Source organism: Nyctibius grandis, chromosome Z (assembly GCF_013368605.1).
Source record: "Nyctibius grandis isolate bNycGra1 chromosome Z, bNycGra1.pri, whole genome shotgun sequence".
Classification (NCBI taxonomy): Eukaryota; Metazoa; Chordata; class Aves; order Nyctibiiformes; family Nyctibiidae; genus Nyctibius; species Nyctibius grandis.
Genome location: NC_090695.1, coordinates 50,249,688 through 50,268,134, shown reverse-complemented (window position 1 = coordinate 50,268,134; position 18,447 = coordinate 50,249,688). Strand labels below are relative to the sequence as shown.

The following is an 18,447-nucleotide window of genomic DNA, read 5'->3' as shown; positions in this document are numbered from 1 at the left end:
AGACAAGCACTAATCCCAACATTTGACTCACTAAAACCAGGAGACAAAAAGTCCCTCACATTTTATTCCTCACTCTGAGCTCCTGCTCCTACTGGAATATTACTCATTTCTGCTCCTAGTCATGGTAACGAATTTTTGAGATTGAACTCTTTCACACTGTATCAATGTTAAAGATCTTTCAATCTAACTTCACAACCTATCAAGTTGCTATACAATAGTATCTTAAATTGACAATTGCCCAATTCAACTGCTGACACTTTATATCCAATGTTTGCTTGATGACAGATAAAAAGAATTTCAACAAGTCTACAAACATACGATAACTAGCTTCCAACACAACTGAATGAATCCAACCAGATCTCTAGATAGTACACTCAAATTTAAATTTGCGAATTAGAACCCCTAGCTTATTTTTGGTGTCATGGAGATCTCAGTATCAAGCTTACTGATGATTTAAATGGAAGTTCTCTAAGAGCCATCACACAAATACTCTGCTAGACCCTATTTTGACCTGTTTACTCAACAGAAAAACTACAGAACAGAAAAGCCTGTCTGAGTCACATGACTACAGAACAGAAAATACACCGGAATAAAAATGAACAGAATACTTGCATTCTAAAAAAATGATAATTGATTTACATTCCAAATAGTTAGTTTTGAATATATATATACACACACAGACTTAATTTGGTATTAAATACCATATGAATAAACATGTATCATTGTGACCCATCTTTGCCATGGAAATAATGTAATGATATTCTTTTTTCGTATAAAATCAGTACAAGAATTTAAAATCCCTTTCTCTTATATGACTTAAAGGACAATCAAAAAAAGGCACTGAATTTAGTAGCTGGCTACTTTTGTGATGAAAACTCTAACTAAAAATCTTTTCCCTTAATTGCTCTTCACTACCGACCTCCAGAGCATAAGAGAAACTGAAAGGAATTTTACCACTGCCTTACCAATTTCCAGTTTGCAATGAACTCGCAATTGATTACTGTTCTCCTTGTAGGAACACCCCCACCCCCAAGCCCCCAAATTCTATTACGAAAAAATCCAACACCACCCCTTCTCTTCTACACCCATTTCAGCCTTGCTTCCTTCTTCATTTGGCAGCAAGCTTCAGGCCCAGCAATGAAAAGGTTGAATAAAGACGTCTGCAATGACAGCAGTAAGCAATTAAGCACATTTACTGTAATAGAATCATTTTTTAAACTGTTTTATGCATGCATATGTACCCACAAATTACATCTGATATACTGTGTACTGCAAGTATCTCACAGTTCCTTAAAAATAAAAGTTACAAAGTTTCCCATGACCATGTTTGCATGTTTTTTTCATTATTGTACACTACCACACCAAGGAACCACAGATGTTTTGTTTTATAAGAGCATCTTACTAGTCTACGTGGCCTACCACACACACTTTATATAAACCACTTGAGCTAAGGAAAAGTTTTCATTTCTGTCCTGAAGTACAGTAGTTCGATAACGGCTGTATACATTATTTTCAGAAGCAAAGAACTGCATCGTTTGTCATGTTTAATTGCTTCAGTAATCTGCTGAAACAAAATCTGTGTGAATAGCAGATCAGAATTTGCTGTTAATATTAGTACAACTGATGATGTGGCAACTCTAGAAACTTTAGAAACAGCTGCTGGAACAGTTCCTAGGAAAAAAAACCGCCACAATTCCTCAGAATTCTATCTCACAGAGTATAAGTTTGGAAATTTCATAAGATTTCAAAAGACCTTTGCCTTAGGACATTTACATGGTCTGTAAAGGAATGTCAGTAATTTAGCACTTGAACTGTTTTAAGCAGAATTCAAGCCCAAACTAGCACATTTTTCTTCTCCTTCAAGAAACTGTTGTGCTTAGAATTATTTAGTAGTAACTCAAGTAATGCAAGAATTTTTACATGTATTTCCATAGAGCTAAAACAACTGCTGCCAAGTATTCCAGAGTTTAAAGAGAAAGTCCTGTTTGCTTTCTAACTTTGCACAGACTTGTAATTTACAGCAAAAAGTAGGGATTTGCCAGTATACTGAGAAATAAACTCATGGAATAGATTAGCTATTTGGTTTTCAATTGTGTAGAAGTTTTTTTTCCCTCAGTTCTCATAACTTGTTTATATATATTTCCAAAACTTTAGACCGATTTCAGTGACATATAAGAGACTGTATGTCCAGCTTCACGGAAGTATTTAAGACCACATGCAAGCCAGGGATATGCAGATCTTGGCAGTGACAGAATTCAGCCACAGCTTCAGTTTTGACCACAGAGCATCCTAGGCACTTGTACTTTTTCAAAAGTATCTAAGTGCTAACCACTTTACCTTAAGCATAATTTTGAACTGGTCACAGATGAACCTAAAGCTGACTTAAGCTGCCCAAGAGACAGTCTCTCTGATATAGCTTAACCATACTGGCAGATAGCTCAGAACAGCACCAGAAGTGGTGTCCACCATCTGAAGAACAGTCTAGATGTTGGGGCACTTACCAGAACGGAAAAGCCTAAAATTACAGACCTTCTTCAGTGTGAGGGAGTGTAGGACAAATGCTTCTACTTAAGAGAGTAGCTTGGCCAGAATGCTGGATAGGTTCTGGAACAAAGAAGGCTCATAGCCAGAGACAAAATAGGAAAAGGGTACTCATCTGTAAACCAGCAAGAAGAATTTCCTCAGCAGCAGAGAGTTCTGAATTCCAGTATTTCCTTTGAGGGAGCTCACGTATTTTATGTTAATTGTTGGATAAGCAGCCTTTGGAGCATTGCCAAAGACTTTTCCTATGGAAATGCCCCCACTGGTGAAATACATGATTAGGCTCCCCTCACCCCATAAAATCTACCTTCTTTGCCCAACAGTAGCCCAGCATTAGTATTTGTTAGTATTTGTGATTAGTGCACTCTGCTGGTCATTGAGATCACAGGATTCAACTCATCTCCGACTGAGGGAACTTACACACCAGCTTTCTCAACTACTGGAAAGTTTTCTAACAACTAAGCCACTGAACAAAAAAATGCAGCATTTCCCCCATCAGACAGAGGCATGCCTTGAAAAAAGGCATGACATTTTGAATTATGAGCAGTAAGTCATCTCACAGCTCAGTCCAATACCGGATAACTGCTCAGAGACCTTACCTCATGCCTCACCTCCCCTCTAGACAGCTATAAAGTTAGCACACAGGAATATTAAATTGCCCTAAAGGAACTCCTAGATTCCCACATAGCCCAGGGGATTGCACACGAAACAGATCTTTGGGCGCGGCTACTTTATTTCAAAGAGAATCCTGGGACACCGCACTGGGCTGGCTGCCCAGTGTTTCAGACTGCTTTAAACACCATAATGCCTACAGTACTCAGTCACTGTTATTTTGAAAGTTTACATCTAGAATTCTCTTTTATCACCGGTAAAGAAGCTCCAGGAATGCACTTACAAGTATTACAACACTCCTTAGGTAACACTAGTCATTTGGATATAATACACTAAAAAACTGAATGCTCACATCAGAGCAAGAAAGAAGGCCTAAATGTTCATTTCTCTGATTTCTGTGGGAAATACAACTCTTGAAAATTATATTTTGCTTTACTTACTATTGGACTGCAACTTGTTTTAAGAGTTCTTTTTCAACAGGTAAGAGATCAGGGTTTTTTTTTTCCCCTTGCTAAACCCTTGGTCACATTTTCCAAAACCAAATATAAACTTATTTAAGTATAACAGCAAAATTGTAAGTTTCTTCTTTCAAGCTGGTTTGTAAGTACTGTCCGATGAACTCATTATGTAACAGTATCAAGATCAGACAAATATAAGGGCTCCTTTGGCTTCCTTTGTGAACCTGCTACTTCTCCTGCCCTTATAGCCTTGACCACTAGCTAACTTCCCTAACATAAACACCTGCCAGACAACATAACTGCACATCATATAATCATCCTGACTATTTTACGTTTTGCTGGTTGAACACCTTCCTCAAATCTTATGCTTATTTCACAGAAATGCCACTGCCTAAAGATAAACACTTAACTGAGATGAAGAACAGCACAGTTCTACCAGCCCCTCAAACCAACTGAACAGCTTGCTGTGGTGGAAGGGGGACAGTTCATCTTCATCCCTCCTCCACTCCCCTCCCACATGTCCCTGGTCCCATGTTCCTGCTGCTCTCACTCCCTCTAAGACCCTGCTACCTTAAATCAGTAGCAGAAAACTACCCTAGCAAAAAATGTATCCTGCTCACAGAAGAGAGGAGCAGGACCAATGGGCTGGAATGGGTGAGGAGGAAGGAGAGTGAGAAGCCCCACCTTCAGAAGCAGTGAGTCCAGCTGCCTGTGAAACCACACGTCTGAGACACCACACACTGTGAACAGCAAAGCAATTCTTCACAAAAAGCCTTATAGGAAAGGGCTTTCAATGTTAAAAACTGTCCCACCTTGTACAGTCTAAAATGCAGGGAGGGGAAAAGAAGTCATTAATAAAATCTTGAATTATAGGTCTAAATTGTCATCTCAAGTCAATGAAAACACAGAGAGGTGTATCACACCTGAGTGATGTGGCAATAATGCTGAAGAAGGCTGAAAATAAGATCATAGGTAACTGCAAATAAATACCATGAAGAAGTCTTAAACTCACTTCGTATGGAATGTTTCTCTTCAAAAATGGTGATCATTCAATGACAAAAAACCTTAAGTTAACTTCAATTCAGATCAATCCAAAATTGTCATTTATATAAGCATGCTGAACCTACTGTATCAATAACAGAAATACATAATGCACTAGGACTAGCATGCATAAGTAACCAAGTTTTTCACATTTAACACACCTCACAAAAATCATGATGCAGTTCCTGGCTATACAAGTCAATTCAGCTTCAGGAGGAATGCATGACCCTCTCAAATTCCCCCATTCCCATGCTTTAATAATTCCACCTGGTATCCCAGTCAGACTGTTTTTTTCACTGCTATACAGAAACTCCGATCACAAAAAATGATTTACTTTCAAAAGCATGTACTTGGCAGTTCAGCAATTTGTCAGTGAAGGCAAGTATAAATGCAATTTCAGTAACTGATTTTCTGTTTATGTTTGTTATCTTAGCTATGTCTGACCATCTAATGACAAACACGACACTTATCCATGCTACATCAGGCCAACCCAGCCTTTATATAAGCATCTCCAAACACACATTCACTTCTAGTTGCACTGTGATAAAAGATGCAAGTTTCACAGAATTGCAGATACAACTCAGACTGCAGTTACAGACTTTCATAGACTGTATGTCAGTCTTTCTTCATAAGTTAAGGTATTTTCCCATGGCTTTTTGTCTGATTTTCTTCATAATCAGCCATGCTATCCATCTTTGATTTTGCTGTACACCAGTCTAAATCCTTAGCCACATGTCCAGATTGCTTTCTAAACATGTCATTCATCTAAATTGCAGCCCAGGTAACTCAAGAGGTCAGGACGTCAGTCCTAAGTCTAAAGAGTAAAAGGGTCTGAGTATTGCCACGTTGAGTATCACAATACAAAGTGTTCAGACCCAGACCACTACTGAATGGAATCCACCACCTTGAGCTTCATTACTAAGCTCCCTATATAACATTTTTTTAAACCTGGAATTCGTTTAGCAGACTGAAAAATGTGTGCGCACACGTATTGCTTCTGAAGGTATACTTTTATCTTGACTCTACCTTTTAGGAAAAAAAAAGAACACTTCAATCATGGATGACAAGCATTATGTAGATATCAGCTTCTATTATCTAAAAAACACAGCTTTGTAAATAAAACTCACACTTTTCTAATTCAGTAAGAGGTTCATAACATTTTCACTGAAAGAAATTATTTTGGATGCATGCAATTGATTATTAAATACAAATTTAAGAGAAATATTCACCTGATACCAAAGTTTCCATACTCAAACAAGTTTGGCAAATTTGTTTCATATGTCCCATGGACAGAAACAACTCTGAACTCCGAGAAGACACAAATTCACTTTACATAATATGATGCCTCACTAATATTCAACTTCAGCCATAACATCACTTGTGTAGATACACATTAGAACACATATTTTTAAAACAATTCCTACAGACATCATTTGCATTAGTTCCATGGGCTTTCTGCAGCTTAATTCCTTAAGGTAGTTGTAAGCAGAATTTAATTCCAGAAAAGCAAAAAGGGGGGCAGAGAGATAACTGTATTTGTTGTAATCATATGATATTGGTAGCACAGTACAACTGTAAAAACAGAAAAACATAATTTAAGAATCACAGGTTCTGAAAAAAACACAAATCAGGGTTGGTTCCCATTCAAAAGCTTCAGTTTCATACTCTTGTATATTGCTGATCAATAGCAATCATTTTTCACATTAAACATGAGTTATCTCCCTTCAAACTTGCCGTAGTCCGTGGCAGTTGATGATTATGTGCTGCCATCTAGCAAATGTTTCCAGAAAAGTTTAACTTTGGAAGCTATTCTGTGACAAGACACCTGAAAATTCTTAGAAAGCTTTTTAAAATAGCAAACATATACAAGACAGCAGTAGTTTTTAAAAAAGATTCCTTCAGCCTGAACGCCTATAAAATTAAACATGAGATGAGAATACAATTAGGCTTAATACAGACAAACCCTGCAAAAGCATGATCATATGCAGTCGATACATAATAACTGCAAAACTGAACCTTTTCGTTCTACAAGTTATGTTTTCCCTCGTACAAAAGAACGTGATGAGTAAAAAATGGTAAGAAATACTGCATTTTCCTCTTCCTTCTCAAAAACTCCAGTCTTCACTGTTTCACTTTTTTTCTAACTTTCTGCAGTCTTTACTTCCTCCCTCCAACTCTTCCTTGGCCACAGAAATCAAAACCCAATAATGCCATAAAGAAATGGGATGTTTGAATTACAAATACATTTGTGTTTTTTAACTCTTTTCAATCTTAAATTTTTCAGTCATGCAATCACACTGAAGCTGTACCACATTATTTGCCAGCAGCAAGCTGGTGGCTTCTTAAAATCACTGGACCTTGCTAACTGTGGGTTCTGCCAATACCTCGCTTTTTGCTGTGATTATCTAAGTATATATGTAATTAGAGAAAAAGAAAAAGAACATTTATGTACTTTCGGCACAATACTCAATCTTAACATGGAAATAATGTGAGTTTCTGAAGCTGTTACATTGATATAAACAACTTTACATGAAAAAATAAAATAAATTATGAACAGAGTATCTAAATAATTATTCTGTGAATAGCTGAATAATTATGACTGATTTCTTATATTTTTCTGTCTTATTTCACCTCATCACAACAATGGCAATTCCCTCTTATTTTCACCCAGGATCCTTACCTCTGAATAGCAACTTCAGATCCTATTCATACAGCCACCTGAACAGTACGACATATTCATTCTTTGTTCCCTATTAGATCAGAACAGTTGGGAGCATGTTGCTTCACAGAGGCAATAATTTACTGAAACACTAATTTTTTTTAAAAAAAACAACAAACAACCTTTTGACGTCTCTAGTCCTTCCCAAATTCTCTGAAATTAGCCAACGAATTCAAAAGCTGTCAGAAGACACACATCGCAATCCTTTATTTGTCTCATTTCCTTGGAAGATCAGATTTCCATAATAATAATACTCAATTTTCAAGTTTCTTTGTTCATAAGAAGTTAAATCATCACCCAATTAAATGTCCTTTAATTTCAAAACATATACACTTTACTTCATTATAATATTGGAACAAAAGGCTTGATTTTTACACTGGACTAACAAAACTTTCCATTAAGAGTGTGAGGGGTTTTTTTTGTTTTTACCAGGACAGTAATACTAGCAGGAGTCCTGCCATTGAGTTACATGGATCTGAAGCAACCTACTCATGTGGTAAGTAATTATCCTTCCCATTCAGAAATAAGCTAAACAAGTACATCTTATCTGTACAAAGCAGATGCTCTGCAACTTTCACCTTTGACAATACAGTTTATAGGAATGCTGTACACACTCCAGAACAACGAACTTTTTGGACATTGATATCTATTTGGTTTTGTTAGTTACTACTATCAAACATATAACAGAAAGTAATGAAGCTAAAGGTCAATTAACATTAAGGAAGGTGCCAATTTATGTTACTGAGAAACACTGTTCTTAGACTGTTCTTCTTGTAAACAAAGCATGAATTGGTAAAAAAAGTTTGAAACCTATCATCCTAGAATTTCTTAAGATTCCATCATCTAGTAGGCCATGACAGTTTATGATATTAATTAATAGCAGAAGTCTGCCTTTGCCAGAATTAAAACCTGGAATACGTAAATATAACACAGCTGAATTTACAAGGCCTTACACAGAACTCCTGTAAATCCAGCTAAGACCAACAGGTTTATCAGCTATATGGGGGTCACAGAGCTCTTTCTGCAACAACTACCATGATGCCTATTTGATATAGCCTAATGGGGGAAGAAATTTGTATGATCCCTAGCATGGGTATAAAGCTGCTTTGTAACAACAATAAATCTTTCCCTTAGCAAACTGGAACTACACAAGAAAAATTCAATAGTTTGTTTAAAACATTAGACTTCTGAAAATCTTTACTTTATTCATGCTCAAATTACACCATTTCACCTTTATTAGAGGAAGATAAATATGCCATTACACGGCACATGCAGGACAATCGGGGCATCGGGGCCAGCCAACATGGATTCATGAAAGGCAGGTCCTGCTTGACCAACCTGGTCTCCTTCTATGACCAAGTGACCCGCTTAGTAGATGAGGGCAGGGCTGTGGATGTAGTCTATCTAGACTTCAGTAAGGCATTCGACACTGTCTTCCAGCGCATCCTCCTAGACAAACTGGCTGCCCGGGGCTTGGATGGGTGGACTCTTTGATGGGTTAAAAACTGGCTGGATGGCCGAGCCCAGAGAGCGGTGGTGAATGGGGCAAAGTCCAACTGGCGGCCAGTCACTAGCGGTGTTCCCCAGGGCTCAGTTTTGGGGCCGGTGATGTTCAATATCTTTATAGATGATCTAGATGTAGGGATTGAGTGCACCCTCAGCAAATTTGCAGATGACACCAAGCTGTGTGGGAGTGTTGATCTGCTGGAGGGTAGGAAGGCCCTACAGAGGGATCTGGACAGGTTAGATAAATGGGCCAAGATCAACGGCATGAAGTTCAACAAGAACAAGTGTCAGGTCTTACACTTCGGCCACAACAACCCCATGCAGCGCTACAGGCTGGGGGAAGAGTGGTTAGAAAGTGGCCTGGCAGAAAGAGACCTGGGGCTGCTGATCGACAGCCGGCTAAACATGAGCCACCAGTGTGCCCAGGTGGTCAAGAAGGCCAATGGCATCTTGGCCTCTATTAAGAATAGTGTAGCCAGCCGGTCTAGGGAAGTGATCGTCCCTCTGTACTCGGCACTAGTGAGGCTGCACCTTGAATCCTGTGTCCAGTTGTGGGCCCTGCACTTCAAGAAAGATGTTGAGGTGTTGGAGCGAGTCCAGAGGAGGGCGACCAAGCTGATGAAGGGTCTGGAGGGTATGACCTATGAGGAACGGCTGAGGGAGCCTGGAGGAGGCTCAGAGGTGACCTTATTGCAGTCTACAACTACCTGAAGGGAGGTTGTAGCGGAGTGGGAGTTGGCCTCTTCTCCCAGGCAACTAGCGATAGGACAAGAGGACACAGCCTCAAGCTTCGCCAGGGGAGGTTCAGGTTGGACATTAGGAAGCATTTCTTCTCAGAAAGGGTCATTAGATATTGGAACGGGCTGCCCAGGGAGGTGGTGGAGTCACCATCTCTGGATGTGTTTAAGAAAAGACTGGACATGGCACTTAGTGCCATGGTCTAGTTGATGTGGTGGTGTCAGGGCAATGGTTGGGACTCGATGATCCCAGAGGTCTCTTCCAACTTGACTGATTGATTGATTCTTACCAGTAAAAAGCGTTCTTACAAGAGCATCTCAGTAAGCTTAATAAATACACAGAGGATATCCAAATATTTGTAAAGAAAATATTTCAGATTTTATGAGTAATCACCACAGTAATTAATACAGCTCTGATCCTTATGAAAAGGCATGGGTGTAGAAAGGGAAAAAATTGTTTAACCTATTTACACGAGGTCCCTGTACTACTCTTAGCCAGCCTGACCTTCTGTCCCTCTTGCTGAGATGGAATCCAGGATTTCAGTCTCTGTACAACCTTACATCTTGGATGGACCTGTTATTAGAGAGTGCCTACTTTTTGTCCAAGCTCTGATGAAAGTTCCCACCTCCAGAAAATCTAGGAACTTACTTTCAGTTTCCTCTTAGGATAGGGTGATGTTTGAACTATAAGCAGGAACGGCATCCCAAGTGTCCTTAATGAAATTTTTCAATCTTTTGTACAGAAACACATTGTATTCTATCTTTTTCTGAAGAACTGTTTGGTCATTCCTCAGTCAAATAATGCTTCTTTTTTCAATCCCTTGTTATACAAATATCTCTTTGGTGAAAGGCGATGAATCACCACCTGAACTTGATCAATAAAAAAAATCCCTGCTTCAACAATTAATGAAATACTCTCTTCTTTCTTAGGTCATTCACTGGCATATTTCAATGTGAAATCACTCACATTTGACCTTACATTTGGTAACAGCAAGGACCCAAAGCTTGTAATAAATCCCGAGTATCTATATTTTATGTAATATCCAAGTACATATTTTCTGACAAACAGGTTACCTCTCACTAAATTCTTCACTTGCAAATCAACCTCTCTCAGAGCTACTATATGCCTAGAACATAAAACTTAACTTTACATACAAGTATAATCTAAGAATGCTTGTATAATCTGTCATTTTGGTCCTGCTGATGACAAATAGTAACTTTTACAACACTATTAATAACCTAGGAATCCAGGAACTGCACAATGCCACCTGCAGAAGGTGATATAACACATGCTCAGCAGAACTGTCAGCTACTCTTTAGGTGATGCAGCAACAGTTTAAAGAGGCTGGTTTAGTTCTGTCAGGTTTATTACACAAAATTATTTGCAAACGTGTAGTCAAACCCCATCACAAGTGAAACACACCGAACTAATTTAATTCACACTATAGAGCAGAAAAAAAAAATCTGCAAGAAATATGAAACACCATACTTCTTACAGAAGAGAAAAAAGTTATCTCTAACCCATTAATTTCCCGTTCTCAGCCTCTCCACCTCCAAGAAAATAGGGCAACATCCTATCTTTGCTATTTAGGACAGAGGCACCTTAGACTTCGGTAGGTCCGCTAGAATCACCTGCAAAACTTCAGTGCAAACACAGAGTAAGACACGACATGACACGATGATGAAATGACACTCAATGACAGGACGCTGAACGGAGGCACACGTGGACAACTGCGCAGCCTTTGGCTCAGTGCAGCACCGTGCGCAGCGCTTCCCAGGACGATGGAGGCAGCCGTCTGAGGCCACACGGCGACAGCCGCGGCTGGGGCCGCCCCGGGGCATTCCCCACCGCGCCGGGGCCTTCCCCACCGCCGCATGCAGCCACGCCGGCCCCAGGGAGGGTCAGGTCCAGCCCGGCTCGCTCGCAGGGTGACACGCCGCCGCCCAAGCTCTGCCATTTCCCTCCCCTCCCGGTGCCCCGGCCCTCTACAAGGGCCACTGCCTCCACCTGCCCCACCACGCCCTCCACGTCCCAAGCCTCCCCAACCGCCCGTGCCGGCCTGCTCCAAACGCCGCCCCAGCGGACGCGGGTAGCTAACCTCGTTGTTAAGGTTCAGCACGGGGGCCATGGCGCCAGCCCCTCCCCGCCGAGCCCCTCCGCCACCACCGCCGCCGCCTCCCCTCCGAGCTCTCTCCACGCCGTTTCACCGGCGGCGCGAAGCGAAACTGCGCGCATGCGCCGCGCATGCCGCGGCAGGCCCGCTCCAGGTTGACGCTCTATGGGTAGCGCCTCTCTAGGCCAGCTCTCGAAGGCCTTGGTCCTCCAGCTCTGCCCTAGCCGCGCGGCTTCCGGGTGGCGCGTGCGCGTCGTGCTTGGCGGACCTGCACGGGGCGCGGGGCGGAGGGGGCTGGTGCAGGGGGTACCGGGGGTCCCAGCAGCTCCGACCGCTCAGGCTCCTTCTCCCCCTCAGCTCGTAGTCCCGTTTCCTTTAGAAATGGGGGTAAAGAGGGTTGTGTTCTGGTTCTCGCGGGTGATAAGCGGCGCGGGAGGAGCCCGGGGCTGCTCTGAGGCGCGTCAGGGGCAGCTCTTTGGAAAGAGCTTGCCTCGCGCGAGGTTAAACCTGAAACTAAAGAGTCATCTGCCCCCCCGAATAATTTGTAATCTTAGAAATAATCTGGTATTCTTGCTTTTCTCGCCTTGTTACTGCCTGACACGGTTTAAAGCTGGGCTGGCTATGAAACGGATGGCAGATGCTCTCTATTAACCCTTGCTTTCCCCAGAAGGGGGGAGGAAAAGAGAAAAGGGAGAGAGACTTGCGGGTTGGAAAGTTAAAATAGTTTTAATAAACAATAACTATGAAAAAGAGTATAATAATAATAATGGAAATAATTAAATATAGACAAAACCAAGATGGAGCTCCCCCAACGACGGTCACATCACCACTGGTGCTGCAGGGCAGCTCCGGGCAGTGCTGGACTGGACTCAGGGCAGATGGGAGCTGGATTCAGGAAGGCACGGATTGGGATCGAGGGCAGGAGAAAAACTAACAGAGTCCTCTTCGGACGCTGGCCATAGACCAAGAGAGGGCGACCCTCATGATCCCTCAGCTTTAAACTGAGAATGATGTGTTTGGGATGGAATACTGCGTTGGTCAATTTTGGGTGACCTCTCCTGTCCACTCTTCCCCACAGGTGCAACTCTTTCACAACTTTTCACTTGTGAATCATAAGAAATTTAGCAGTGACCTTGGTTTCTCTAGGAATAAGTATAAGCAAGAGCCTTTCTGCATACAATTCCTACCGTTACCTTAATATAAACTTACCTTAATATTCCTACCTATCATACTACGGACTTCAAGCATTATCAATCCTAGAAGTGGACACTGTCTGAAAAACATGTAATTAGCTTCAGAAAGTGCAGTTACTTAGAAGAAACTTAAAAGGAAAAATCACTGAAAGGAAAATTGTTTCTGTCCTAGTCCAAACCACCATACTGCCATTACGGAACTAGCCTAAAAAGGGTTACATGTGTGAACGGTGAACAGTGCCATATTTCAAAACATTACTTTATCCTCCCTCCCCCACTCCTTTTCCTTATGACACAAAAACATCTTCAAACTGCTTTAAATTTTTCAGATTGATTTTTCCATTCGTACAGAAGGCAAGTGTATGGATTTACAGAAATGAAGCTTTAGCTCTGTAAAATTCTCTATACACAATTAATTTTAAGTAGCTGTAGTGAAGTGGGGCCGAGAGTGTGTTTCTAACTTTGCAAGATCTCAGTCTGAAAAGCTTGGCAAAGTTTCATCAGAACTTTTCCTCATTATTTCCAGTTTATTGTGCTAGAAAGAATTGTTGATTTAAATAGTTACAAATATTTTTCTGTTTTACTGAAATGTGGCTTTTACTCAGCTCATGCCTAAATGTAAGCAAGTCTGAGCATGTCTAGAGAATGAATCAGTTATTGTTTCACATTACTGTTTATCTGTTGCAGTGTTCAAAAGAACTGAGATCATATTTGAAAATATTTGGGGAAATTGTTTTAAATACAAAACCTTTTTGTTTATATTAATCAAATCAGTTTCATGAAATTCTTTGGACGTTCACCAGCAATTAGCTGGCCCCTGGATGGCACTGTTGTGCGGGGAATTCTTCTGCTTTGAAGTCTGAATTTTTAAATAAATACAGCTCTTGTCAGCTGTCTCTGTAATGCATTTTGTCTGCAGGTTCTAGCATTTAGATCTTGTTATATTTTAATGTTTGATTTCTAACTGGTGCTCAGGACTCTCCTGTAAGTGAAATGCAGCTGTATCACCTTTGGCTCTGGTTTTTATCAAGTCTTACATGCAAGTGGGATCAGGCCAGGCTAGTCCTTCAAAGTAAAACTTTCAAGTTCCATTTAGGAGATTTCAGAAAGTGGTACTGGTTGTTCGGTAGCAGTCTAGGTTTCATTTGGATCAATAAAAAGCCAACTGAAACTACTTTGAACCAATCCCTTAATAATATAATAGAGGTGTTTTGTTCCAATAAGAGCTGAATTTCAGGTTAAACATAGAGCTGCTGAGAATGCTTTGGATCGAACTGCAGGTGAGGGGTATTTACCACAGCTGCTGTTTTGGAAAAATTCTGACTTGGGCAGTTACATCCAGCCTGCCTAACGTCGGCCAACCTTCATATAGTGTTCTTTGCTTTTTAGTACCACTGATGGCAAGAAGCTATAGCAGTCTATGTGAGAAGTAGCTGCATTTGATTATGTCTGCATATAAAGCAGCCTTGGATGTCATGCACTTAATGCCATCAATATATTTTTAAAAATTAAAGAATATGATCTCATCTCTAGATTGGATTTGTGTGCACTGAACATAAAACTGGAATCAGAAACTCAGTAAGGAAAGATTTTCCAAGGAAAATAAAGAGATGCTTCCCTTTGTCTTGATCTTTCATGCAAAACTAATTCCCAAATATGTCAGTCTTAAATTCCGTTGTGCACCTTAGCAAAGAGAAGGACAAACATGGGACCAGGGAGCCAGCTATGGTTCTGTGACTCCAAGCAGTGCCAGCCTGGCCTCACATCAGTTAGAGCTGTTCCCTGTCTGTGTAGCCTACTGGGTTATAACTTCAATTTTCCTTTCCATTTCCTCTGGACACAGAAATAACTTGCTTTGGAATTTCTCATAGACCCTGATGACATACTTCTGGCCCTTCTTCATCCAACAATTTTGTTTTCTTGTTACTCAGTCAGTCACTGATGGAAATATGTATTTTTATTGCTTTCATCTTTTTAAACCAAAGTGGCCTTCCAGAGTTTAGAATCGCTGTGCCTCACAGCTGGTTCATTGGCTCTTTGTCATACTATTTTTTGACTTATATTCATTCTGAGTCAAGATTTTCATGTCAGCTTGTCACAGTCAGGATGCTTTCAGGCATTGCCCCATATAACACTTCCATGCTTTGATGCTTTGTTCCGACCTCTCTTCCTTTTGTGTCAGTATTTTGCTCAGATATTTTGGCATGGTTTCTCAGTGTTCGAACACGTTTTTCTGGACCATCTTCTCTACTTTGAGAACAGCTGCCTGTGTGTGCAGGTGGCAGAGCAGCATGTATATGTTGCAGAACAATACAGGGGAGTCGGAGTGGTAAGCTATTTAAGGAAAAGGGGGTGGGGTCCCCTTTTGACTGGGTCCCCTTTATCTTGGCACTCTCCAGGCTTATGTGGTAGCAGCTGTGCAGACCATCTTGTGGCTACATCTGGCCTTGATCCCAGAGGCCATGCTTATAAGTCATATTTTTGGAGTACTTACTGAAATTTGTGATTGTTGCAGACACTTGCACTCATATGCACAGTACAGACATAATGAAATATGCATTAAGTGTGTTTTGTATGGAAAATTATGATAAGTAAGTTTTAGCCATTTCAATGAATTGTTCATGTTTTGTGAACCAAATTTAAGAATTTAAGAAGTTTCACAGAATGAAATAGCCAATAATATTAACTAGACATTGCGAGTCACAAAACCAGGAGGTGTTCTGCGACTTGTAGCTTCCTGTGTAGCAGCTTGTGCTCTGACTTTTTCCTGGAGTATCTTTTTACTCATACCAAGGCATCTGTTCTGGGCTTGCTCCCTTTCTTGTATTGGAAATTATATTATTTTTTTGAAATTATAATAAAACTTAAAGGATCTAGCTGACACTAGGATGTTTTTTTTTGCTTAGCTCTGTACATATGTGTAGTAAGAGAAATTTCAGCATCACACAACAAGCAACTGAAATAGCCAGATGAACTACTGCAACTACTTCTTATAAAAGGAAAATATGGGATATAGGAATTATTAAGCGATTTATGATGGATTGCAGAAGAAAACAGTGTGCATTACACATTTAAACTTTATGTTCCGAGTTGGAGTTCACCACGAGGTCATCTTCCCAGGCTCTGTTTTTCATATACATTAAAATATTAATTAAATTCAGAAATATTTTTGAAATTTAAGGGCTCACAGTGTGGCTGAACATTGAACAGATTCTAAGTAGGAAGCAATCTCAAATTTAATTCTGCTTCTTTAATAAAGGAAGGATGTGATCACTTAGGATTGAAATACATTGAATTTCACTGAGGGGCATGTTCTAGTGTGTACATAACAAGGGCAGTAGCCGGTAAGTGTGCATGAAGATACAAAATCTTTTAGAAGTGAAGAAAGTAATAAGGAAATTAAGTCTGCAATATCAAGAGCCAATTTTTCTATTCTGTCCTAAAAGTCAAAATAGCTAATTTCATAAAAAAATTTTATAGACTGAAGAAAAGGGGAAAGTCGAGGGCGCGGCTCCCGGGTGCTGGGCGACGGTTCCGGAGTAACGACACAATCCCAATATGAGTATGGAAGTTCTCCGTTTAATGATTACACGTACAGGACATATATAGACTCTAAGCAGAGGGCACGCTGATCACGCACCAAAGCCCCCGTTTCCATTGGTAAAGCCTTACTGTCCACGCGTCCTATTAGCATATATGATTGGTCTATATATTTAGATACACAGAGCGATGAGCACCCCCTCCCCTTTTCCTGTTTCTCTTATCTGTTTGTTACAACTGCCAAGTTCTTGTTTTGTTGCATTTTTGCAGTGTTCAAGGAGAGTCCAAGGTGACTCGCTCTGGGCCTAACTCTTGCTCAGAGCCTGGATTGCTCAGACTGCTCAGTGGCATGAAATCATGCCCCTTCTCACTTAACCAAGCCTCCACAATAGACTACTAAGGAATCTTTTAATATATATTTTTCAATCTTTTTCTTACGTAAATAGGAATTCACATTTCAATACGATAATTAAATTATTAACCAAATTCACTGTATATTCATATATGGCTTGTTCATGTGTTAAAAACGAGGTTGGTTGCATTTTCTGACTAATCTTTTTCTAAAAAGCATATTCACTGGATTTTTGGTGTGAATTAATATCACTAAATTATCCATATTATAGCAACTACATGGCATTCACAAAACACACCCTTACAGAAATAGTGACAGTAGCATTTTGTGGCATGTTGGCTTGACTGGAATAAGATCCAGCTATAACTGGGCTCATACATAGACATATGGCATAGTAGATTCTGTGTGTTGAGAATATAATACAAGAAATTTAAATGGAAAGCATTTCACATGTTAAACATAATATTTTTTTTTTATATATATGATGGGCTAAGACTTTGTAAAAATTTAAAATATTAAATACACGAGAGTCTAGAAACACTCCACCAGAAGCATAACATTGTCTGGTATAGCAGTTTTTGCAGCTGCTTTGGAAGCGGTGGATTCTGTCAATATCTCCGACTGAAGCTGCTATTAAAAGGTATCCCAGGACAGTGGCAGTAATCACAAAAGCATAGAGCAGAACTTCTTGAGAGAAAGGAGCCAGTGTTTTAATAATGTTTCTAAGAGAATAAAAAGCCTATTTCAAAATGTATTAAGCATGCTTTTTCAAATAATACAAAGAAATCAAGATTCTTCAAAGTATAAAAGTAGTTTGACATTTGACAGAGAAGAAAGAACATATAATAGTTGCTTTTCTGCAAAGAATTATTGCCATCTTGCATTTCCTAGTTTAATACCGTTTTAGTGTATCTTTGTCCTTCTTTTCATACTACCTTGTAAATAGATAATACATTGGGAACAGACATGAAAGTGCTCTTCTCCTGTTTCAAATACTGTTTGCTCATATTTGAAGCAGACTCAAGGTTGTTTTGCTCTGAGTTGTCCAGAAGCCATGTGAATGTGACCTTTATGGCACTGTTATTTGCTTGTATAAGTGAGCAGCACTGAGAGGCAGACCTCAGGTTTGACACTGTTTGCTCCTTCACCTCACCATGATAACTGTCTATACACAGTTTTCTGTTGATTCCAGTAGTGTCTGGCTGAAGATTGTTTAGTGGTGGACTTGGCAGTGCTAGGTTAATGGTTGGACTTGATCTTAAAGGTGCTTTCCAACCAAAACGATTCTGATTGATTGTATGATTCTAAGATCTTGAAAGTGAAGATAAGAAGCTTGTATTTAATGCATAAGGAAGGCTGCAAAGAGAAGGGTGGTAAGGTGAAAATTACTTTCTAGGAAGATGATCTATGCAAAGGCACAGAACTGTATTAGTGAAGGCCACATACTACAATGTGGCAATAATACAACAGTGGTAACAGAAACCTGGATGAGAGTATCTGCTCCATGAATGGACAGGAAAAACCATATGTTGGAGGCAAAATCATTATGCCTTAGACAATGAAGTTCTCTCAATATTCAAGGCTCAGGATATGGGCTCGGATGCCCAGTATATGTCTATTGAGAGGATGACACT

At 40.1% G+C, this 18,447-nt stretch overlaps 1 protein-coding gene across 1 annotated transcript in view; it reads right to left on the bottom strand.

The window, feature by feature from the left end:
* SRFBP1 (serum response factor binding protein 1) overlaps positions 1-11,784 on the bottom strand; it is a 96,728-nt gene extending 84,944 nt beyond the window's left edge. Inside the window, exon 1 of the mRNA XM_068422995.1 lies at positions 11,714-11,784. Within this exon, the coding sequence (XP_068279096.1) occupies positions 11,714-11,743 (30 nt within the window). The 5' untranslated portion in view covers positions 11,744-11,784. The remainder of the gene's footprint in view (positions 1-11,713) is intronic.
* Positions 11,785-18,447: the final 6,663 nt, after the last annotated feature.